At 38.8% G+C, this 25,853-nt stretch overlaps 1 protein-coding gene across 1 annotated transcript; it reads right to left on the minus strand.

Moving 5' to 3' along the window:
* Positions 1-920: 920 nt before the first annotated feature.
* Positions 921-25,075, minus strand: LOC132825286 (importin subunit alpha-5-like). Its single transcript, XM_060840390.1, has 10 exons — positions 25,010-25,075; positions 21,768-21,902; positions 20,401-20,486; positions 16,145-16,413; positions 15,951-16,033; positions 13,310-13,573; positions 5,438-5,671; positions 3,529-3,711; positions 1,501-1,650; positions 921-1,007 (listed from the first exon to the last, which is right to left on the minus strand). The coding sequence occupies exons 1-10, from the start codon at positions 25,073-25,075 to the stop codon at positions 921-923; spliced, it is 1,557 nt and encodes a 518-aa protein (XP_060696373.1).
* Between the last annotated feature and the right edge of the window lie 778 nt (positions 25,076-25,853).

Consider the following 25,853-nt stretch of genomic DNA (forward strand, 5'->3'; position numbering starts at 1 on the left):
AAGGACATGGATAACATGAACAAAAAAGTTATGTTTATTGTTCATCCTGAGATAGCCTTGGGAAGGTGGTAATAGGCTTTCTTCTTGAACCACTTTGGCTCATGGGAAGGTGCTCTACCACAGTTAGCTCAGAGTTCCAGAATTTTCATGCAGAGATAAAGAAGAGTTGCTTCACCACCAACTTCCCCACAAAAAAGCAGACGGTGGGCAAGAGTTCTCCCAAAGCAGTGGTCATCCCCCTTCTTGGTAAGCCTAGAAGCGCAATAAGTCCTTGGAATATAATTGATCTTGAACTTAGTCCCTACTGCACAAAAATGTAACTGAAGACTTCTTTTGCTGTAGAAGCAAAAGGTAGTGAACAAGATTGAAGCTTGTAGGCTTTCATGACAAAAAAAAAATCTTTAAGACAAATTGAAATCAGTCCTTATACAGGATAATGAACTGGAAAGTGTAGGATTGAATTAATAAAACAAAAATTGTAAATCAACAACTTGCTACCTCACTAACTGAAAAAGTATATTATATTTTAGACTCGCATCAAGATTTACTCCCAGGAAAAACAAGTTGATATCTGCTCACAGAGCACTAAAGGGAGGGTGGGGATCAATACAGCCCAGATCTATACAGCAGCCATTTCAAATGATTTTTGATTTCCATGAAAAAAAAACTTGATATTTTAAAATAGTGGCAATTGCTGTTATCAGTTGAACTAACTAAACTAGGATGAAATAGTCGATGGTTCAGAGGTCAACTGAAGCCACCTGTAACTGCATTTATTACCTTTTTCCAAAGAATCCAAATAATAGGCCTGCAAACAAAACATTTTGCAAAAAGTTATTTATTTCTGAAAATATTTGGAATGGAGTTAAACAATTATAAACACAAACAGGGAGAAGTTTAATAGTTTTTCTGCACATATTTCAAAAGCTAAATTTATCTTCAGAAAAATGCACTTGAAGTACAAGTTCACCATTTGCTACTTCAGACTGCATGTTTGGAATTTCCTCCTAGAGAAAAAAACAGAGCACTTTAGACTTTGATATATTAGCATACTGTTATTTGCCTTGCCCGCCTCCCTCTACTTGACCACCACAGCAGTGGTCTAGCCAGTAAGCTGGGAGCTGGCCTGCCTCAAAATAGAATCGGCCGTTCACCTCTAATTGTTCATTTAGAAAATGAGTTTTGACATTTATTCACAAAAATTCTGATATTGAACAACTTTATCCTATGCATAGGAAATGATTGGTCTTCCTTTCAGTCTAGACTTTACCAGAAAGAGTCCTACTTGAGGAAGGCCAAGTGGCCTAATCTTTTGTCAAACTCCCAGAGAATTTCTATGTGGGTGGGGGAGGGGAACAGGGGTTCCATCCACATCTAGTGGAAGCATGGTCATAGATGTGCAGCAAAATAAATTGCAGTTGGAATGTTTCTTTTCCTTTAAGGCTTTAGCAGCAACACAGTTTACTCGTCAAATACCTGATCAAGGTGCTTTGTGCATACCTCATCAAGGAAGTATTTCTCAATAAGTTTTAATGCTGTTTTGTACACAGTGGTATTTGAATGGAATTGAAGAGCCTCAATTTTATCCAAGCCATAAAGTTCCTCTATTAATAGGCATAGTTTGTCCGTTTCACCCAATTGTTCTCCAGCCTATTACAAAAAAATACAAAAAAAAATGGCATTAACTCATGGTATATTTCAAGTGAAAAGTTGCTACTAAACAATGAATATTAATGATGCAATTATCAAATCTTTGATGCACAAATCAATTTCTGAAGAACAAAATACAGAAGTTCAAACTGACAGACACCTTCAGAAACCAAACTTGCAGAATTTAAAGAGGTGGCAATGTGGTGAATATTTATTCTCCAAATAAGTCTCTTCAGTAATTTACAAAACATGCAAGTTGGATTTTAGAGGTGATTTGATCCAATAATGATCAAGTACAGTAATAAATCAACTTGAAAAGGAATGCAGTGTTGAATCATTTTGCACATTTCTTTCCTGCTCAAACAAAACCAAGTCAGTGAGCAAATGTCAGCCAAAAGAATGCACAGAAATAGCAGAAAGCCATTTAACTCTTCGAGCCTGCTCCAGCATTAAGCGGGATCATGCACAACTGGGGACATTAATCCATTCCCTGCCTTTGCCTCATATCTTAAATCCCTTGGATTGATTAGTTAGGAAAAAGCTTTTCAAATTTACAATTGTATTTCAAAATTTGTGTGCACACAGACAGGTAGAAGATCAGAGTCGAGAATCATTATCGACTAGACAGATGACTAGGCATTAGGTCTTGAGAAAGATGGAAGTAGGTTTAAAAAAGGTCAACTGAAGACAGCATTTACACAGAATGAAGCCTGTAGTATACACCTGGTTGATAAAATCCTTGGTCTGTCACTCCTTCTCCACAGGAGTGATCCTTTCTGATCGAGATACCCTTTTCTCCAAAGGGTCTATTTGACTGCTTGTCAAATGCCTGTGCAATTTCAATGCCTCCCTGAACTGAAGCCCAAAATGCATCATTTCCTTAAGAGGATTTATCACGTCACTGCATTAAATTTCCACTGCCAAGTACTTACACATTACTAAGTTTTATATTCTCCTGGATTTTATTATTTGTAGTTACTACATCCCCAGGCCTTTCCTCGTCTACAAGCATTCACATTATGCCCTGCTTAACCAAGTAGAGATCATTAATGTAACATTAGAGCAGTGATCCTAATACCAATAGATGAAAAACACCTACTTAACCACTATTTTCTACTTTCTAGGCCTTGTCAACAAGCCTGGGAGATTTTAAAAATCAAAAATCCTACACTTAGCAACCATCTTGCTTCAAATGAAGAAAGAACTTGTAGGGCTTGTTCCAGACTTGCCTTTATTAACTATTATCCCAAAAACAAACTCTTCTCCACACCCACCCCCCAACCCTATTATCCCCAAAAGATTTATTAAAAATAAGTTATACAAGCAACGAATGCTCAAGAAACACAGCAGTCTGTCAGCATCTATGGACATAGAAGCAGAGTTAAAATTATGACCAAAGTCACATTGGGCTCATTGCTATTGGTTTCTATCTCCACAGATGCTGCTAGACCTGCTGAGTTTCTCCAACATTTTATTTATATTTTTATCATCTGCAATACTTTACTTTATTAGCACTAAGTTGGTAGTCTGCTGACTTCATCCCTACTTTTCCAAGTTTGCATGCGACCTCTCCCATACTCCACCACTGCTATATGGAAAATTGTAGCCAGAGTCTCACCTATTTTTCACCCTTCCTTCCTTCAGCAACCGAGGATACATTTCACCAGATACAGGTAACTTAACATTATGCTGAAAACATACTACATCTTGTTCATTCATTTTTGCTTGAACCAATTTAACCACCTTCTTTACAGACATTTTCAGGATTCTTTTTCCTCAAGACGAGGGGCAAGGTACTCGCTTAATACCCCAGCCGTGTTCTCATCACCAAAAGATCTCTTAATTGACTCGCTAAAAGAAAACTGGCAGCCAACTTACAAGAAAGATATTGGATAGGCATTCCAGGATTACGAGGAGGATTTTGGCATCTTGGTTTGACAGCAAGTTAAGGAGAGGTTCCAGCACCCCACATTGCACCAAGTATATAACCTGGTCAACTGTACCACCATTTGTGTAATTTGTCACAGCCCAAATAGCTTCTTTTTGTACTTTATATTCACCCTGGAAGACAAAACAAATGTCATACCATGATCAGAGTGCTGGTAATTAATACAACCAGATCTTATTGAATTCTCATTAATATTGGATCTGGTTATAACCGGTAATCCTGTAAGAATCAGTTAAATAAAAAGTCAGTCTTTAGTGTGAAGATGTTCATATCTTGAAAAAAAAAAGCACAATGTACATTAGAGAACAACATTTGTGATCCATTTCATGTGTTTTATTTTGATTAAAGCCAGCAGTGACCAAATGATAATTCCATTCTCTCAACACTTCAGATAATGGAGCAGTACATTCTACATGCAGTAAGCCCTGAACAGGCCAAGTGCCAATCAATAAGCATCTTCACTGAGCGCATCTAAATCATTTCCCTCTGACATTCAATCAGCATTACCATTGCTGAATTGCCTACCACAATCATTGTAGGAGCTAAATTTGCTAGTGTTTGATATGAATAGCTGGCTTGCTGCCCAGTGCAATCCCATTGGCACATACATCTTAAAGAGGGAATGTTGTTGTGTACAGCATTTTGTACAACCTCCTACCATCTTCAAAAATATGATGGAACACCACGTTTGCAGAAATCTCCTCAAAATGTAGAAGTGACCGGTATAAGAGGTGAATAGATCAGGTCTTCTCCACAGGATGGGGGTGTTCAAATCTATAGGGCACAGGTTTCAATGAGATAGAGGAGAAAGATTTAAAAAGGGATCCAAGGGGTAGCTTTTCCATGCAGAGGGTGATGCACGTATGGAATGAGCTGCCAGAGGAAGTGGAGGAGACTGGTACAATGACAACATTTAAAAGGCATCTAAATGGGTATATAAATAGGAATTGTTTAGAGGGATAAGAGACAAAGGCTGGCAAATGGGACTAGCTGGATTGGGATGCTAGAGTTGGACTGAAGAGTCTGTTTCAGTGCTATATGACTAAATGAGTGAACCTCAAATAATATTACCCATCAGTTCAAAGCAGCTGACTTATCTGACAACACAAGCACACTTTCTTCAATTAGAACAAAAAAGATAGAAAAACTGAAGAAACCTTTCACTGGCTTTGGAACTTAACTTTCTCTCCACAGGTGCTGATAGACTTGCCAAGTTTCTCCAACAATTTGTTTTCACTTCAAAATTTCCAAAAACTACAATTCTGGTTGTATTTTTCCTCCCACTGTTAAAATTTTGGAGTGTCTGCTTGCAGCATGTTTTGCCTGCAAGACATTCCATTGTTTATCAATGGTAAACAGCAACCCTTCAACCAACAAGCTGGTACTTAAAACTACCACCACCTCTAAAAAAAAAGAGGAAACACTCCATCTCAACTTTAAATAATATTGTTAACCCACCATGGTCACTGCATTAAAACTTTCCATCCAAGATGATCAGAGGCATTAAACAGTAAACTATATAGCAGCTGATGACAGACAGTAAATGCTCATCATACCAGTGATTCCTGTATTCATTTCAGTCATGGTATTAAAACAATGACAATTTTAAAATTCCCAAAACTTAACAATTCATGACATCACACTTGAACTAGAAAATAATTAATAGTCTTGATAGGAGTTTGTTACCTTTACCACTATCCAATAGTGGACATGACATTTTGGACACTAAATGACAAAAGATTACTTCCCTCTGAAGTACAGTATTAATCTATTAGCATTCACAAACAGATAGTACTATTGATAAGCCCATGTCTGTTATGCAAGGAATTAAATGCTTACTTTTTCCAGAATTTCTATAAGGGGAGCTATAACTCCACAAGTAATCAACTGTTGAATCTGCATTGTAGGTCCAGCAGCAATATTGGAAATGGTCCAAGCAGCCTCTTTCTGGATCGAGGACTTGGGGTGTTTCAACAGTTTTGGTAGAATTGAAAGAACTCCTGCTTCAAGAGCAGCCTCTGTTTGTCTATCAGTTCCAGTCACAATGTTTCCAACAGAACGGAGGGCAGGAGTCTGAAAAGATTAAAGCAAAAAAGTGGTAATTTCACATTAAAATAGTCTGTGGTGATTAGACTGGTCAGGAAAATTACCACAAGCTATTTGAATTCAACTGAAGAAATCTCTCAGACAGTCCGACAAATACTGAAGCAATTACTTCAATTTTATTGCATGCATCAACCAAAATAAGACCAACTTGACGATTACCCAATTAATGGTGGAATTTAGCAACAATTCCAACAGACAGTGACTGTCTTTAGATGTGTCCAGGGTTCAATCCATGTGCGGTGTTGTTCTTTAAAGTCCTGCTCCTGAGAAATCAGAAGTTTCCATCCTTTAAATTTATTGTGCAATATTGTCGATGATCCTTTAGGTTTTTCTAAAATGTTGACTACTCTGGAGCCATGAAGTTTGCAGCTTGCCTTAACAGAAGTAGCTTATTTGTTCCTCATGATACTTGGCTTTGTCTGTTCAAAGACAACCCAGTGATTAACTAATCTTTCATAGGGCAATCATTTGTCCTTGTGGTATAAAACAACCAGCTGTTAAACAGTTTTGTTCATGTTGCTTTAACTCCTTCTCCTAGGCATGGCTCAATTGCCTTCAATTCCTGCATTGAAGCTTCTTTGTCCCTTAACAGTTCATTCCACACATTACTGCAGATTTTTTCAATCCGTGGACAATTACTAAGAGTTTCAGCTTGCACTATCGCATTTATGTGAAGGAGCGAAATTGGTAAGATCACTGAATATTTTGATTTTTGGAAATATTTTTGGAGCCTTCCGCATAAAATGCAGTATAAAGATACATAGTTTCAGTATTCAACGTTCTAAGTTAATTGTATTAACAAAATGGATATTTCTATTCCAGCCAGAAAAAACCATAGGTGCGTCCATCTGGTATGGTAAAAAGTTAGTGTGCACACAATATCCATCTCTTCACTTGTTATGCTCTGCTGCCAGGCAAACTGTTACTTGCCCAATATTTACTAACTTAAAGCCAGGAATTGATCTGGAGTAGTGAAATGTATCCCACAGCGTACCTGTATTCTGCCCACAAGTTAATTTAAATACTGACAAGAACATGGACAGCGCTGGTCAGTCATGTGGTCCAGAAGAATTTTATTTTAGGTTGCAGAAAAAAGTAGCAAAAGCATTGGTAATTATAATTGGTCAATCCTTTGGTTGCAGGATAGTGCTGGAAAACCAAAAGGAACACAGGGTTAAACTGAAAGTCTACAGCACTGTCAGCGTAACAAAACAGTAGTGGAAAAAGTTAGAAACAAAGATTTACAGGTATTTGGAGAAATTGGTTACCGTGCAAATTCATTTTGGCTTTGCAAAAGCAAAGTTTCTGTATGACAAGTCTGCCAAATGTTGGAAGCAGAGGATGTTAATAAAGGAATTGCTGTAGCTATTTGATAAATGGACTCAGAAGAGATGTGATAATGTACCACACTAAAGGTTTAGTTAGGCATAAACCTATGGAATAATGGAAGTCATGGCTGCAGAAGCATTTCAGGAACCTGAAGCTAAACGATGATAGTTGAAAGATTTTCAGACTTTGACTTATTGCTCTTTTGATTTTATAAAAAAACTAGACTAGGAAGTCTAGGAAGCAGCATTTTAAAACTTGCTCATGAAAGAAAGTCAAAAAGGTCAGAGGGAGGAAACTTACAGTCTCCAGTATAATATAAGTAGGCAGCCAGTAATATGATCTGGGTGAAAGAAAATTATAGATGAGCAGAGCCTCTATGCTCTCAGATACTCAAACTAAGGGATTACAAATTAGGAACAAACTTCAGTGACTTGGGTTGGCAAATAGGAAGAATAAGTGGGTAATTCTAACCATATTCAAATAAAATGTAATCACTCAAAAAGGACAAGTGTTTAACATGCAGGTGCGTCTCAGATTTGTTGTGCTTTCTCAGAACCCAGTCATCTGGTGTTAGAGACTCTTAAAAGGTTGGAACCAGGACAGCTGATCAGGGAATACTCTTTCAATACCACATGTTAGTTGTATTATGTTACAAAGAGAGTTTGGAAGAAATCAGGCGATCTGCATTGAGCTCATGAAGAATCCATATTTTAAAAAGTACAATTAAGATTCATCAGGATTTCAGTTTAAGAGCTATTTCTATTCTGAACAGTTGGAAGGGACACCAGCAGTCTTCTTAACTAATCTCTGCCTACCTGCAAGAGGTTAATAGAGACATTTTCCTTTAGAAAAAATGCATATTTGTAACGTATTAAAAAGGAATCATTTCTCAAACTTAGTTTGAGATTCTCACTGCTGCAATTAGTAGGCATTTTGCAGACTTTTGCCTTGGACTTCAAACTCTCATGCTTTGAAAAATTTCCAAATGACAGCATGCCAGACTCTTCTGGTAGCATCAAAATCTTGCTCAAGCCAGTTCTAGATTGAGAGCCTCAAAAAGCTATGATCATTTCAAAACAAAGTTAGGTCAGTGCTATACGACAATTGTACATGCTGCAGCACAGTAACAGACAGTCGCTCTTTAGAGCTTTTAAAAAACATCAAAAAACAAACAAGGCAGACCATAGCTAAAGATATTGTCGTCATCATGCCACCTTCTTGCTGGAGATGATTGAACTACCTGGAGTCGATTAGAAATGCAAGAATGGTCAGGCCATTGCTCTTAGTTATTGAAGAGGTGATTTAGTGGTGTTCCAGCTTCATTCTACATGACAAGATTGAAGTTTCAGATAGTTTTTCCTCACTGGTACACCAGTTCCCTGCTTTAACTGCAACTTCTCTAGACTTGGAACAAGGGTTGTTCACTGATGATCCAGGAGTGCCTGCAAATTGCCAGTGTTGATAGTTTGCTGAAATTGTGTTGCTGGAAAAACACAGCAGGTCAGGCAGCATCCAAGGAACAGGAGATTCGACGTTTCGGGCATAAGCCCTTCTTTAGGACAGTGTTGATAGTTTGTAAACCTGAATTACACATGGCAGTGTATTCTACACTGTTCACTGAAGTGGAGACCAACACTATTTTTTTAAAAAAACAAAAAGGCAACAATCATAGATCACTGGAATCTTCACAAAAGCCTCAACTTCACTTTGTTGAAATTTGATTCAAGCACACCTGCACAGGACAATCACAAAATTTGAGGTTGGATCCACACTGCTAGAATAGCAATGGATGGAATCATCAAAAGAACATCAAAATAGAAAGTAATTTTCTGCTCGTCACTCAAATGAATTTCAGTAATTTTTAAAAAGGAGCTCTTGCAAAGTAGCAAGGCAGCATCAGCTTAAATATTAAATTTTCCGAAGCAAAGCTATACCACTTAACTTTGAATCATTCACTAATTGACTCGCGTGTCTGAACAGAGAAGGATCAATTTAAGTTTTAATCTATCAGAAAATTCAAACACAGGTCACAAGTAGATGAAGTTGTAGGCCATCTGCTTCCTGTTAAATTGTAAGACAATTTAAAGGATCATGGACTCCATTCCATTCTTCTGTCCAATCACTATTTCCTTCAATTTCCCTGGAGGCCAAAGATTTGTCAGTCTCAGCCCAGAATATGCTCAATGACTCAAGTCTTCTATCCAAAGCACAATATAAACCTCAAAAGCATGTTTCTTCTTTATTTCAGTCCTATGTAAACTAACCCCTTATCCAGAGACTCTTAAATTTCAATTGCATCAGCTAGGATATGCATTTCCCTGTCATACAATATTCTGTGCAATCCTCTAGAAGCAAGATAAGCAAATTTTGTCTATTGTAAATCACAAGACAACCCTCTCATCCTCTATATTGGTCCTCAAACTCCACAGCACTACATCCAAGGAAACTATCTTCAGACAATAGAAGACCAAAACTGTGCTCAAATATTTCAGATGTGATCCTACCAAAGCCCTGTATAATTGTAACAAGCCTTCCTCAAATCTCCAACTCAGCCCCCTTGCCAAAGAGCCAAATATGCCAGTGGCTTTGCTAATTGCAAATTCCTGCATATTAATTCTTGTCCAAGATCAAGAAAGTCAATCAAGGCATCTACTTTGTGGAAGCTTTCACATACTATATTTGCGAATTAGCCAGAGCCATATCATGGTATCCTTTTGACCTCAAATGAACTAGGTCTTGTTCACTTGGGAAACCCTTACAAATAGGGCTTCCCAAAATGGGATGCTATTTTGAGCCTTGCCGCAAAAAGGTATGTTAGACACAAAAAAGGTAGTGGTTTTAAAAAGTCATGCAGTTAAAGAATTCCTACCACAATGAACTTCTCCCTCTCCTGCTAAGGTGCTTAAATGCCCCTCTGCACATGGAGGGTAAAACATCATGCTTCCATAATGTACAACTTGTGGATCCTGAGCACTCAGTAGGAATGAAGACTGATCAGCGAAGCTCAATACAAAAATGTTAATTTGTTTTACTACACAGCAAGTAAATACAGTTATTGCAAGCAGGTTCAATCATAATTTAGTTCAATTGATTTGCACAATACACTAAAAAAAGTTAAGTAGGCTGTCTAGAATTCTTCCAATGTTTGACTGAATATCACCTCCCTCCAAAAAAATTTTGGATCTCTCCTTAGAATTCACACTGTCTTTTCATATTACTTACATCTGATCAGTGTATTGGAAAATAAAACTTTTCTAACTAAATAGGTTGGAACTAACATTTTGGCCATATCCAACAAAGTCATGAATTGTGCAGGATCAGGGAAACTGCTCCATTTATAATCAACCTTGTTCCCAAGAAAGTTCATTCAACTCCAAACATTTAAAGCCTCTTCACAGCTCTAAGTGCTAATTTTATAGTTCATAGCAAAACTAATGTTTACCAAGGAGCTCTCCATTCACTGGTCTTAAAATATTCGTGGTTTTCATTTGGGGGCCTTTAGCTCACCAGAAAAGCTAAAATGCCTGGAGCAGTAAGTCAGTCAGTGGTTTCATTAATGGATCAAAACACCTCATTTGTATGCTTTTTAACTGACAATGATTCATACTTCAAAATTTAGTCTGGATACCATGACTGCCTTAGCATAGTTTTTTTTAAAATAACTATACTTAGAATATTTAGAAGCATAATTTGACAACACATTTTAGAAACCACAAATACCTTTAGAAAGCAAGACAGCACATTACAAGACAACTACGCAGTGCTGGTCAACAAGCATTGCTTGGTATGGCCCAGGAATCCCAATGCTGCAGTCTCTGCAGAAGACAGTGGGCAGAGAACATGAATGATTCACTGGCCTCTGGTTTCTTTGGTGAAGGAGGTTTTCTTTCTATTTCTGCTAAGCTCTTCCAATACCCTAAGCTCAGCTAGTTTCCAAAGATAATGGTCGTCAGCAACTCTGTATTCACCCAGTTAGTAGTATCAATGCGTACCATCTTGATATCATGTTTATAGGTATTCCTGTGCAAAGGTATGGACACCCAGGAGGCTGGGACCTAGTGGTCAGTTCTCCAAACACAGGTAAGAATTCAGAAATAGGACTCATTCGTCCAGTTGACATAGCTGGTGGTCAACGTTGATACCAGGTGGTTAGAGGGCCCCAAGGGAGATAAGGCATTCTTCCTCCACGCATTGAGTGGCTCGTATTGACAGTGGAGGCAGCCAGGACTTATGTCCTTGGTGGAGTGGAAGGGAGTGTTGAAGTGGCTGGCCACAGGGCAGTGGGGCTGTTTGTTGAGTGTCTTTCAAATGTTTCCAGAGATGTTCTGCAAGTTGGCTTCTGTCTCACCAACGTAAAGGAGACCAAATTGAGAGCAATGGGACAGAATGGATGAGGTGTTTGGATGAGCAGAAAAGTCTCTGCTGGATGTGGAAGGATCCTTTGGGGCCGTGGAAAGAGATGGGGAGAGGTGTGGGTGCAGGTTATAAACCTCTTGCAGCAAGGGAAAATGCTTGGAGTGGGGTGCGTGGACCTCACGAGGGAGTTGGAGATAGTTTGAAGGGAATGGTCTCTGGAATGCTGATAAGGGTGAGTAAGGAAGTCAGTATTTGCATGTCACTCCCTCATAACAGCCTATCTACAAGTCTTCTTCAGTGACACGGTCAGGAGGCACTAAAGATAAAGCAAGGTAAATACTCCTGAATAAAAACATTAACATATCTCCAGCATATTAAATTTCATAGGTATGGAAGCCATGGTCATTTTATATGATACTGCTGTTAATTACTCCGAAATTGTTTCTTGGTGCAAGCCATCACTTTTCAAATGCCCTACATTTTGAAAAAAGTGTAACTCATGGACAGGATCTCAACAGTTAAACTTTCCAAGTGGAAAGATTCAGCATGATTCATTAGTCAAAAATACCAGCAGAAATAGCCAAATTTAACAAGCAAACAGCAATTTCTCCATCTAAAACAGCAATATTTCAGAAATAATAAGAAAGTCTGCCATTTAAATGGGTGATTAGGGCTGTGGAACTCCCTTCCTTAGACAGGGTGGAGGCTGATTAATCCAGAGTTCAGATTTTTGATGGACACAGGAACCTAGTTGTGTGGGGGACGACGACACAGCTAGAAGAGTGGAATGAAAAAGGTTACAATCAGCTCAGCAGAATCCTACTCACTTGCAGAGCTAATCACAAAGGCCAAATGCTCTGTTCCTGCCTGTATGACCAATTTTTCTCCAGGTCAGATCAAAAGTGAAAACCAAAATCAGAAACAGTTGAATGAAATATTTCATGGTTATGTTCTGTTTGGTCCCTGCATCATTTCCACAAACCTAGTCATTAATGGAGGTTATTTAGGACAACAGGATTTTATATTTTTAAAAACCCAGTCATAGGATGTTGGCATCACAAGCTAGCCCATCCTCATCCCTGGAGGTGAGCTGCCTAAACTGAAGATGAGTGAAGAAATTGTCCAGTAACTTAGTGTTATGAACTACCTTCCACTCAGCATTTTGCTAATGAAACAAACTTGGTTAAAATAATTTACACTTCAATGTAGCTCAGAGCCTCGATTCCATGAACAGCTGTCATGTGTTATTTCAATAGGTGGTCCCACAAGTTAGCTTCATCCTCAGCTCATTAAAATATTGATATTGCAGAGCCAAACATGTTCATTAAAATAATGAAGAGAAGGATTGAAAGGAAACATCTACATGTTACAATTTGAGGGATTGATATTGTGCCACTTTAAAATAATTTGATTAAATTAGAAGGGGTAAGTAATTCCATAGCAAGCAAACAACAGCCTTTCTCAAGAACTTGCTATCTTCACACATTAAGTGAACGTATGCAGTGTGCAACAGAATTGGCAATTACTCTTCAACAGACAGTATCCCAATTAGATGGAAACAATGCCGGACAAGATTATTTAAAGAGTACTGGTAGCTTAGTCCTTACAATTTTCGTTGATCACAAGTATATGGCTCATTGTTCCAGTGTGCTGTTCTAACAAGATATAGGTAGATGAAGTTTAAACTAAAAATACAACCTCAACTGAATATCTCAGACCAAAAATGCCTGAACAAAAAGAATTATTAAATTTAACAGCACAACAGTGGGATTATACATGTCAAAAATCATTCTTTTCAGGCCTCATTGCTTTTCAAATTTTTCTCCTCCATTTTACATGTAAGAAATTTTCCCCAAACTTCGTTTTATATAGCACAAGTGTGAAAAAAGGATGGAGCTTTCCTTTAGTTGGATTACTCACCAACAAACCCAGTTTATCTTTCAACATCAATTGCACAAGCCTGGGCAAAACTCCAGTGCGAACCACCTCCTCAATCCGTTCATTTGGACCGTCTGTCAGGTAGGATATTGCCCAGCAAGCATCAGAGAGAAGGGCATCATCCTCATAATGAAGCAGTTGAACCAGTGTGGGGAGAATCTGTTGAACTGCCTGGAGAGGGGGATATGGGTTTTTGTTGCGACACAGATTTGATATAGTCCAGGTGATATTGCGCAAGAAGTCAACCTAGAATTCAATAAGACTGTATTATGCCAGGACAATGAAATGACTAAAGATTTTAGCTAATGAAAGTTAAAGTAGTGTTAATACTTTATTGTTCAATTAGATTAGTACCACTAAAAAAAAATCTTTGAAAATAATTACCTTGGTCCATGAAGAGCCCAGATAATTTGCACAAAATATACAACTTAAAAATGATTTTTTAAAAATGTATTCTCTCATGTGGTGTGGGTGTTACTGAAAAGTATTTGATTTCTATCTCCAACTGCTTGAGATGGTGGTTATTACTGCCTTGAACCATCATGGTCCATATGGTGAAGGAACACAAGTGCTTTTAGAGAGTTCAGTGTTGTGACCCAGTGACAGTATAGAAATGACATTGTTCCAAGTCTAACAGGTGGGTGGCTGGGAGGGGCAATTGCAAGTGGTGATATTTCCATACATCAGTGCCTGATCTTCCACTTAGTAATAGTTGTATGTTTAGCCTTTTTGTCAAAAATGGAGTACTGGTGAGTTGCTGCAATGCATCGTGCTGCCACTGAGCACCAGCAGAGGGAATAAGTGTTTAGACATGATGGCTGTGATGCTATTCATGCAGACTGCTTTGTCCTGGATAATCCAGGGCAGTGAAAGGCATTTTATCACCCACCTGACTTATATAGGTGATAGATTGGCAAGACAAGAAGAGTATTTCACCAGTCTGATCGGATCTTGTTGCTACAAAATGGCTGGTTCAGTTCAGTTTCTGGTCAGTGGTAACACCAGGAATGGGATATTCAACAACATTTTTGAAATTGAATGTGAAGAGCAGCTGGTTCGATGCTCTTGTTGTGGATGATCATTGTCTGTTAATCCTAATGCTTTATTATACTGGCTTTGCCGCATATTGAAGTGTGGTAGTTTCCACTCTGACTCATTAATCTTAGGGATGACAGGAAACTCCCTTCTCTTTCGAGAGATTTGGATTTTTGGAAGGCATTTGCAAAGGGACATGAGGCTATTTAAGGCACGAGCCCATGATGTTGGTAGTAGTATATTAGGGTGGATAGGGGATTGGTTGACTAATAGAAAACACAGAATTGAGAATAAGGAAGGCATTTTCAGGTTGGCAACCTGTTATGTTGAGCGCCATGGTGGAGGTCAGTACTAGGGTCACAATTAATAACATATGTTAATTTGGATGAAAAAGTGAATGTACTGTAGTCAAGCTTGACATGACAAATCAGTGGAAAGACAAGTGATTAGAATGACAATGTAAACAAGTGGATAAAATTCAGCACAGGGAATAAGGTGGGGAAATGTAAAGTTATGCAGAAATAACAGAGGAGCTGAATATTATTTAAATGAATAAAGACTACAGAAAGCTAAAGAAGAATTTAGGAGTTCTTGTGTAGTGAATGGATCACAAAAAGCAAGTGTCCAGTTCCACAGATAATGGGGAAGGTGAAGAAGGAAAAATGAGGAAGTCTGTTTAAACCATATCGGGTACTAGTTAGACACCAGCTGGAATACTTAGGAAAATTTTGGGCCCTTTATCCAAGAAAAGATGTACTGGTATTGGAAGTTGTTCAGAGAAAGAGCATTAGGCTGATCCCAGGAACGCAGGACCATCTTAAGAGGAGAGGCTCCGTACTATTGGAGTCTAGAAGAATTAGAGACAACCTTATTGAAACATAATATTCTTAGTGAACTTGAGAAATTTCAGAAAGACTGTGCTGGCTGTGCACACCCAAGACTAGAGGGCATAGTCTCAGAATGAGGGATCACATATTTCAGGGATTTCTCCTCCGAATCTGTGGAATACTTTCCAGCAGAGGGCCATCAAGGTTTGGGCATCAAGTATAGTCAAGGGTGAGGTTTACTTTTTAATAAAAAGTCAGCAAGGGAATCAAGAGTTATAGAAAACAAAAAAGATGGTTAAAAAGGGGAGTTGAGGACTACCAGACCAGCCATCCTCTGGTTTAAAAGGGCCAATAGCTTTCTATCATACCGATAGCAGCCTCCCTTTATTGCTTTCCTAGAACAATAGGGCCGATGACTTATTACAAATCCTCAGTGGTGCACTGGGGCATACTGCAGATTGGGAACCTGCAACTTTCCAACTTGGAGAATGCTTTGTTGACAGTTTGGGTTTAATATTTATTATAAATGCCAGTTTTCCATCATCATGCTCCCAGCAATGAAGCCTTTGGTTTTTTGTTTGGCCCAGCCCAGTTATGGAAAGAGGAGGAGGAGTGTGGAGTGGAGAAAACAGGAGTCAAGAAATGTTGCCTCAATCTACAATCATTTTTCCTCATTTACTTGTGTTATTATTGATATGCAAATTGATTAAACCACAGCATTTGAACCACATCTCAGACAAGGAACTACTTTCTGGACTTACAGGGATATCTGGTTGGACCAATCGCAGGAGTGAGGGAACAGCAGAGCATTCAATTACTGCATCACGAAAGAGAGGGCCATCACCTGTAAGAGTTTTTTTAAAAAGGTTTTGTCTACATTTCTAGTTTACTCAAATCTTTTGAAGTAAACTCATTATCATGACATTTGATGGCCAAGAAATAAACCACCTCATACCTGCAATGTTGCCCAAGGCCCACACAGCTTGCTCACTGATGTGCATGTGTGGGGAGGAAAGGAGATGTACGAGTGGTGGAATAGCACCTCCTTCCACCACTGCCCCAGTTTGAGCTGATGTGCCAGAGGAAATATTAGTCAGCGCCCAGGCTGACTCAAACTGTAGTGTAGGATCATCCTCCCGACCAAGAAACTCAATAAGCTTCTTAACCAGACCTGCTTCAATACATTCATCCAGTGGAGGTTTCCATGCCCGAGAGAGTAGTTTTCTATCAAGAAGAAAAACAAAAAAATTCAATTCTTATTTCCCCTCAATTGGCACTTTGTGGACATCTCACATTCAGAAAGGAATTACCAAGACACTATTACACAATAGCCCTGCTAGGTCCACCTTAAACTGCCTTGTATCAAATTCTTGGACATAGTAAAAAGACTGCACATACTCAAAGTCAAGTGTGACTAAAACATGGAGCTGGAAAGGCACAGCAGGTCAGGCAGCATCGGAGGAGCAAGAAAGTCAAAATGTTTCAGGTTGGAACCAGACATCAGGGCTGCCAGTCCTGATGAAAAATCCCAACCCAAATGTATCAAAGTCTATTGGATGCAATACTTCAAAGCGAAAACTGGAAATAGAGAATGCAAAGCAAACAGAATTTAACACCTTAAGTCTACAGGATGATCAAAAGAAAATATCACATTGTGTGCTAGAGATACTGGGAGATTAGGGTCAACTCAAATGGAGTTGGAATAGAAAAAAAGACTTGTGTCCAAATAGTATGTTAAAGGCTAAGTGCTTGTTCAATTATTCTCAACATTAATATTCCTCATCGAAAAGCTTATCTTGTTCTTGCAGTTAAGTACAGTTGAATAAATTGTCACAATATATTTTGAAAAAAGGGTTCTAGAATCTGAGTTTTTATAAAAAAATTAAAGCCTAATTATTAGGTGTGCATCTTTAGGTTTGGGGAGTGGAAGAAAGGAGGAACAAAATAATTCTCATACTCAACAACTCCAATACACAGCTAGTCAAGTATTAGCTCCACAGCTGCAAATGCCCTAGTTACTGAAGTCATGTCCAAAGATCATCATTTTTCACTAATGATGCCTGAAGTTCACTCAAGTACTCCAAACCTGTACTGCAAATAGGACTAGTGTGCAATGTGTCATTAGAACATGGTGATCATTATTCATCCAATTTTTCCAAATAGGGAAAAAAGTACTGTAATAAAAGCTATTATTGGAGGGGGGGGGAACAAACTGGATGTATAAAAAGGAAGTTGAAGGGAAAGTTAGAACAAGAAGTCAAGAAAGACAACTATATCAATGAGGCAGAAAATTCGGAAAGGGATCATGCTGTAAGGTTGAGTGGAATAGGGGTTGATGGGAAGGGTGAGAGCAGTAACAAATTAAAAATACTGTATATGAATGCACAAAGCATTAGAAATAAGATGGATGAGCTTGAGGCTCTTTTGGAAATTGGCAGCTATGATATTGTGGGGATAACTGAGACGTGGCTTCAAGCGGACAGGGCCTGGGAAATGAATATTCAAGGCTACACGTGCTATCGTAAGGAGAGACTGACGGGCAGAGGGGGTGGGGTGGCCTTGTTGGTGAGGGAGGATATTCAGTCCGTTGCGCAGGGGAACCTAGAGTCAGGGGATGTAGAGTCAATGTGGATAGAGCTGAGAAATACTAAGGGTAAAAAGACCCTCTTAGGAGTCATCTCCAGGCCCCCAAACAGTAATCTGGATGTCAGATGTAAGTTAAATCAGGAGCTGAAATTGGCCTGTGGTAAAGATGTTACTACAGTTGTTATGGGGGATTTTAACATGCAGGTAGACTGGGAGAATCAGGATGGTATTGGACCTCAAGAAAGAGACTTTGTGGAGTGCCTCAGATGGATTCTTAGAACAGCTGGTGCCGGAGCCGACCAGGGAGAAGGCAATTCTGGATCTAGTATTGTGTACTGAACCAGAATTTGTCAGGGACCTCGAAGTGAAGGAGCCATTGGGAAGTAGTGACCATAATACATTAAGTTTCAACCTGCAATTTGAGGGAGAGGGTACAGTCGGAAGTGACAGTACTTCTGTTGAATAAAGGGAACTATGGCGCTATGAGGGAGGAGCTGGCCAAAGTTCAATGGTGCAATACCTTAGCAGGGATGACCATGGTGGAACAATGGCAGATATTTCTGTGTATAATGCAGAAGTTGCAGGATCAGTTCATTCCTAAAAGGAAGAAAGATCCCAGGAGGAGGCATGGGCGGCCGTGGCTGACGAGGGAAGTTAAGTTAAAAAAGAGAAAAAGTATAACATAGCAAAGATAAGTGGGAAAACAGAGGACTGCGAAGCTTTTAAAGAACAACAGAGGATTACTAAGAAGGAAATAAGCAGAGGAAAAATGAGGTACGAAGGTAAACTGGCCAATAATATAAAGGAGGATAGTAAAAGCTTTTTCAAGTATGTGCAAGACAAAAAAATGGTTAGGACTAAAATTGGGCCCTTGAAGACAGAAACAGGGGAATATATTACAGGGAACAAAGAAGTGGCAGAAGAATTAAATGGGTACTTCAGATCTGTGTTCACTGGGGAAGACACAAGCAATCTCCCTGAGGTAACAGTGACTGAAGGACCTGAACTAAAGGGAAACTGTATTTGCCAGGATTTGGTGTTGGAGAGACTGTTAGGTCTGAAGGTTGATAAGTCCCAGGGGCCTGATGGTCTACATCCCAGGGTACTGAAGGAGGTGGCTCGGGAAATCGTGGATGCGTTGGTGATTATTTTCCAGAATGCGATAGATTCGGGTTCGGTACCTGAGGATTGGAGAGTGGCTAATGTTATACCACTTTTTAAGAAAGGTGGGAGAGAGAAAGCAGGAAATCATAGACCAGTTAGTCTGACCTCAGTGGTGGGAAAGATGCTGGAGTCTATTATAAAAGGATGAGGTTACAGCACATCTGGATAGTAGTAACAGGATAGGTCAGAGTCAGCATGGATTTATGAAGGGGAAATCATGCTTGACTAATCTTCTGGAGTTTTTTTGAGGATGTAACTCTGAAGATGGATGAGGGAAAGCCAGTAGATGTAGTGTACCTGGACTTTCAGAAAGCTTTTGATAAAGTTCCACATAGGAGGTTAGTGAGTAAACTTAGGGCGCATGGCATTGGGGGCAAAGTACTAGATTGGATTGAAAATTGGTTGGCTGATAGGAAACAAAAGGGTAGTGATAAACGGCTCCATTTCAGAATGGCAGGCAGTGACCAATGAGGTACCGCAGGAATCAGTGCTGGGACTGCAGCTTTTTACAATATATGTTAATGACATAGAAGATGGTATCAGCAATAACATTAGCAAATTTGTTGATGATACTAAGCTGGGTGGCAGGGTGAAATGTGATGACGATGTTAGGAGATTACAGGGTGACCTGAACAAGTTAGGCGAGTGGGCAGATGCAGTTTAATGTGGATAAATGTATGGTTATCCACTTTGGTGGCAAGAACAGGAAGGCAGATTACTACCTCAATGGAATTAATTTAGGTAAAGGGGCAGTACAAAGAGATCTGGGTGTTCTTGTACACCAGTCAATGAAGGCAAGCATGCAGGTACAGCAGGTAGTGAAGGCGGCTAATAGCATGCTGGCCTTCATAACAAGAGGGATTGAGTATAGAAGCAAAGAGGTGCTTCTGCAGCTGTACAGGGCCCTGGAATACTGTGTGCAGTTCTGGTCTCCAAATTTGAGGAAAGACATTCTGGCTATTGAGGGAGTGCAGCGTAGGTTCACGAGGTCAATTCCTGAAATGGAGAAATTACCTTACACTGAAAGACTGAAGCGACTGGACTTGTATACCCTCAAGTTTAGAAGACAGAGGGGATATGATTGAGACATAAGATTATGAAAGAATTGGACACTCTGGCAGCAGGAAACATGTTTCCGCTGATGGGTGAGTGCCGAACCAGAGGACACAGCTTAAAAATATGGGGTAGACCATTTAGGACAGAGATGAGGAGGAACTTCTTCACCCAGAGAGTGGTGGCTGTGTGGAATGCTCTGCCCCAGAGGGCAGTGGAGGCCCAGTCTCTGGATTCATTTAAGAAAGAGTTGGACAGAGCTCTCAAGGATAGTGGAATCAAGGGTTATGGAGATAAGGCAGGAAGCGGATACTGATTAAGAGTGATCAGCCATGATCATATTGAATGGCGGTGCAGGCTCGAAGGGCTGAATGGCCTACTCCTGCACCTATTGTCTATTACTCTTACCGAACTCCATTTGTAGCTTGCAATTGTAGCAACGGGTCTTGGCTATTCATTCCCTTCACAATCTCCTCTATGGTCATTGGATGGCTCTGAAAAAAGGAAAAGCAACATTAAGATATGTCTTTTTTATTTTTGAATTTTTTTATTGTGGATTAAAATAGAATAACTGTTTTAAAGCCAGGATTGTTGAATTATTACTGCAGTTTTTTTTTAAACCAAAAAGTTATCTAACTCATTATAAGCACTGTTTATCAATGATAAAGGGTCTCTGCCTGTCAACAATTAAGATTGGTTCTCAGCTGAAGTTTGGAGCTGTGAACAGGATAGAGAGAAGTCACCAGACCTCCTCTAACCCAGGGGAATGTATGAGCATGTTCTCTGTAGAAACTCACTAAGCCAACATAAAATAATTCTTCCTTCCACAGTTGTCATCAGCAGTGACATTTAATTAATAAAAGTCAGAGACCTTTTACAAGTGAACCAGCCACCCAATGCCTTCTATAAACCACCAAAGGCATCTGGAGAAGGGAGATTAAAAAGCAGCATTCTAATTAACAGCCATTTCAACAGATCCTGTGAACAGGGACCACTGAACTGCTTTCCTAGTTTTTTCCATTCTTCCATATCACCCATGATTTACCTTTTTTCCTGTTACTAAGTGTATGTGCACGCAAGGGGCAATTTACAAAAAGGGGAATAGAGTTTCCCTTTTACCGAGAGCTAGGTACTGTTTATTGCAAGAAAATAGACAGTAGACAAATAGGGTTGAAAGACAAGTAAATTGGGTAATTTTGCATACATTTAAAAATTTTTTTGATAAGTCCAGGAATAGTGGGTCTTCATTTCTGGCATGTACCCCACTGAGGCATAACAATGTTTGATCAAGAGTGAATTATAAATCAAGACACATTTAACATGGAATGTCTAATTTCATTTTGTGATTAGCCCATTCCAGAATTTCTGCAAACTTTTCATGACTACATATCCTCAATAGAATAGAGGTGCAAAAGCAGTTGCATTCATGATTTTGTATCTTTGTTGTGTGAGGTATTATTGAAATATCACATTGGACACATTTTGGCAGCTTATGTATATGACATATAATGTCAAGGGACAGGTCGATGGTTAATCTCAGTTGGGCTATCACATGGTAGGACTGATACTCTATAATCCCTACAGGTCATAACCCCACTTGCAAAGATTTAAGAATAATTGGCAGTGGTTACAAATATAAGTTTACCTTACATCTCCAGGTTAAAAAATAAAAGACAAAGATAACAGACAAGATGGAAGCAATGTTAGAATTCTAACAGTTAACTGAAAAGTGGTTGCTCTACAAGGGTACAATAAAGTGTGAACATTCCACATACATTAAATCCAGCAAGCTTTGGTAAAGAAGAGTCACCATCTGGAAATTTGCTTATGTTCCGTCTCTTCAAAATCTGTTCATCCCTTTTGGCTTTTCGTAATTCAACAGAAAATTCAACTCTCTGCCTTCTCAGTATCTGGTTTAAGCAAAAATTAAGAGTCATGGCTAGAAAAGAGAGATTACAATGAAAAATGTCCCAAACTTTAATATAGTAATTCAAACAAAAGCAGCATTTGAATAATCCCATCCACTTGACATAGTAACAATTTTAAACAACTGATCACTTAGCAGAATCCCCAAAACAGGTCTTAACTGACAATATTTTAAGGAGCAAGAGAGATTAACAGAACTCCAGATAGAGGTGATACACCCTTTGACAAATATAGCAAATAGCTCAGACCAAGCCATTCAGCCCTTGCCAGTGCTTATGCTCTACGTAAGCTTCCTCCAACACCAGCTCTTAACAATTCCAGTCTCTTGGATATGCTTATCTAAGTTCCCATTAAAAATGTGCTATATCTATAATATTCTCCTCAACCATGGGGTGGCATGCAAGGCTATGGAATTAAATTCCACATAGAAGAAACTTTGGCTAGAAGGTTCTCAGAATTTTACATTTCATTCCTTGGTTTACTATCATCTTCACATTTTCTAGTTTTGTGCTTCCACTGATGTAAAAAAATGTTCACTGGATTAATGCAAAGTATGGCAGGCTTGTCCTATGAAGAGAGGTTGAGCAGCTTGGACCTGCATTCACTCCAAGAACAAGAAGTGACCTTATTGAAACATGCAAGAATCTTAGGATTTGACACTTATTACTCCTTGAGGGAAGAGTCTCAGATGAGGCATATCTCAGAATAAAAGGCCTCATTTATTTAAGACAGATGGACAAATTTCTTGAGGGTAACAAATCTGAGGAATTCTTTACCACAGAAGCTTTTTGAGGCTGGGTTAAGTGTATATAAAGCTGAGATTAAACAAAATTTTAGAAGTCAGTGAAGGGAATCAAGGGTTTAGGAAAAGACAGGAAAGCACAGTTGAGGATCATCAGGTCAGCCATTATCTCATTGAATAGCAGAGCAAGCTTAATAGGCCAAATGGCTGCATCCAACAGTTGAAAACCAGAATAGCCATTATTCATCCTATACCCCTCTCAAAGGGAAAAGAAACACTGCTGATGTATCCATTACAGATTGACAACTTCAGGTATTGTATCATCCTCTGTACCTTACAGCAACCAGAATTGTACAAAGTTCTAAATATGTGCCCTAATCTATTTTCAATAGAAGTTAGACAAAACTTACAATTGAAGTTTTTTTTAAAAAAGTGGCTTTAATAAATTGCTTCACTACATTCAATGATAAGTATTTGTATTTTCAGCTCCATCTACCAGATTGAGATTCTCATTTACCAAATAGCATGCAACGTCCTTTGTTTATTTCACAAAAAAAATACATTTGCAATTAGAAGCTATTGTGCAAGATTATTAAAAACTTGCATTTGTTGCAGTTCTTTTCAGTATTGACAGTACTCCAGTTCCCTCACCAATTTTTTTATATCTCCAATCTACACAGTTACTAGAAGTGAACAATGTGGTTCCAGCACTGATCCACTTTCTGCCACTGAATAACTATACTTCCCAGCTGCACAGCATTTTTTCTTGCAGTCAGCTACTACCCATTCCAGTAAGTCTTCTCCTCCTGTTTAAGGATATTGAGATAGAAGCACATTTGCAACTCCAGCATTAATTACCCATTTCCATATGTCGATGAGTGATGGTGAGCCACCTACAACTGAGCAACCATTTCAAGAGAGCCACATTATATATTGGCCACATAGGCAATGAAGGCAAATTTCCCTCCCCGAAGGATATTAAATGGGTTTTTAAAACAAAATTGTAGCTTCACAATTAGAGAGACACTTAATTTATTCCAGATTTCTCAAATTAAATTTTAATTTTTGTCTCAGTTGTAGAGTCAAAGACTGTTTAGAAGTGCTGGGGTGGGGGAAAAAAAATGGAGGGAAGTGAGACTTGCTGTTAACTGCCATTCTGCCATCGGACAGGGTGGTGGATGCAAAATACAGCTAAACAGATATTGTATTTGACATCAAGCTCAATAAAAAGTTCAATAATATCATCTACAATAAAATCTTAGATAGTAATAATCCTTATCACAAATGATTAGATGTCTGAAAGGAGATAGGAAATAACAAGCCAACGGTTTTACTTTTGTTCCAGACCTCCAACTTCATTAAAATAGGAATCAAACCCTCTTTCATCAAAATAATCTTCAAGAATAACAAAAGTGGTTAGTAGCTCTCATTGATACCTTTAAAATATTCTCATTGTCTCAATGAAAACTCCTTGAGCAAGGGTTGAAATAGTTTGGAATTGAGGCAGGGATAAATGTAGATGAGCAGAGAGATCTTTCTGTCCATGGATGTAGATCCTTGAAAGTTGCCACCCAGATTGATAGGGTTTTAAGACATACAGTGTGTTAACTTTTATTAGTAGAGGGACTGAGTCTCAGAACCATGGAGGTTATAATGCAACTGTACAGAACTCTGTGCGACTATTGTGTCCAATTCTGGTCACCGCATTACAGGAAGGATGTGGAAGCTTTGGAAGGATTCAGAGGAGATATACTAGTATGTTGCCTGATGTGGAGGGAAGGTCTTACGAAGAAAGTCTGTGCAACTGGAGGCTGTTTTCACTGGAGAGAAAAAGGTTGAAAGGTGACTTAATTGAGACATAAGATAAGCAGAGGGTTAGATAGGGTGGACAATGAGTCTTTTTCCTCACATGGTGAAGGCTAGCACAAGGAGCATAGCTTTAAATTGAGGGGTGATAGATATATGACAGATGTCAGAGGTAGTTTCTTTACTCAGTCATAGGGACATGGAACACTGCCTGCAACACTAGTAGACTTAGCAACCTGAAGGGTATTTAAATGGTCATTAGATAAACATAATGGACAAAAATGGAATAGTGCAAGTTAGATGGGCTTCAGATTGGTTTCACAGGTCAGCACAACATTGAGGGACGAAGGGCTTGTAATGTAATGTTCTATGCACTGTAATGTTCTATGTTCTGACAGCGCTGACTCTCCAACCGGTTGGCATATTCAGTCAGTAGCACAACATTGGAGAATCTCATTTCTAGATCAAAGTTGAACTTAACATCAAAAGAGTAGAAAAATTAAACTGCTCCATCAAGAGCTATATCATGCAAAAAACAAGTACCTCCACATTTTTGCCTCTGTTCTTGAATTTTTTCATCCTCTCATTCTCAGTTTCACTAGTTGACATCTTGACTGCCTGAATGTAAAAGAAACAATATGCAACTTGAGATCAACAATGCACAGTAAAATTTAAACATTTAAGAAATTTTAACTGCTATTTTAAAGAGCAGTTAAAATATTTTGAATGACCAGCCAATAGAAGTGATAGCACAAAGCATTTTACTGATACAAAAGGTCAAAGAGAACTGAAGTAAGGACCAAACCTAGGAGTGTGCAAACTACCACAACAAGACCAGAACTTCCATAGTAGCCTTATGTGAAGTAAAGTACAGCATGATCTATATGTAGCAGATTTAGTCTTATCTCTATCCATTTCATGCGTAGAGTCAGTCAAATGGACCAGCTGGATCCAATTGAAACAAAAATCCTCAGTAAAAAATACACCATTTATACATGGTCTGATATATCGATCATCTTAAATAAGAACTGTTCCTCTTTTTATTGGTCCAAGAGTAGATATGACAATTAATGACAAATTCTGATTGAAGAACAAAGTCAACTAAATTATCTGAATTCCTCTGTACTCTTGCCTTGCTTCCACTTTCAAGGAATACATTTGTTGAAATTACCAAACCCACTGTTGTAGGCTTCATGAAGTCATTGTACTAAAATACTACAGTCAGAAATATGAAGTGTCCATTGTACATTTGGAGCAATCACCAAGTGCATTAGCGATAGATCATATGTTCAAGCACAATTCATGAAATTACATTGTAATAGAGTCAGTCATCTATTCCAGAGACGATGATTCAATGTCGGCAAATTGGCAATTGCATAAGATGTTA

The sequence above is a fragment of the Hemiscyllium ocellatum genome, chromosome 20, assembly GCF_020745735.1.
Source record: "Hemiscyllium ocellatum isolate sHemOce1 chromosome 20, sHemOce1.pat.X.cur, whole genome shotgun sequence".
Taxonomy (NCBI): Eukaryota; Metazoa; Chordata; class Chondrichthyes; order Orectolobiformes; family Hemiscylliidae; genus Hemiscyllium; species Hemiscyllium ocellatum.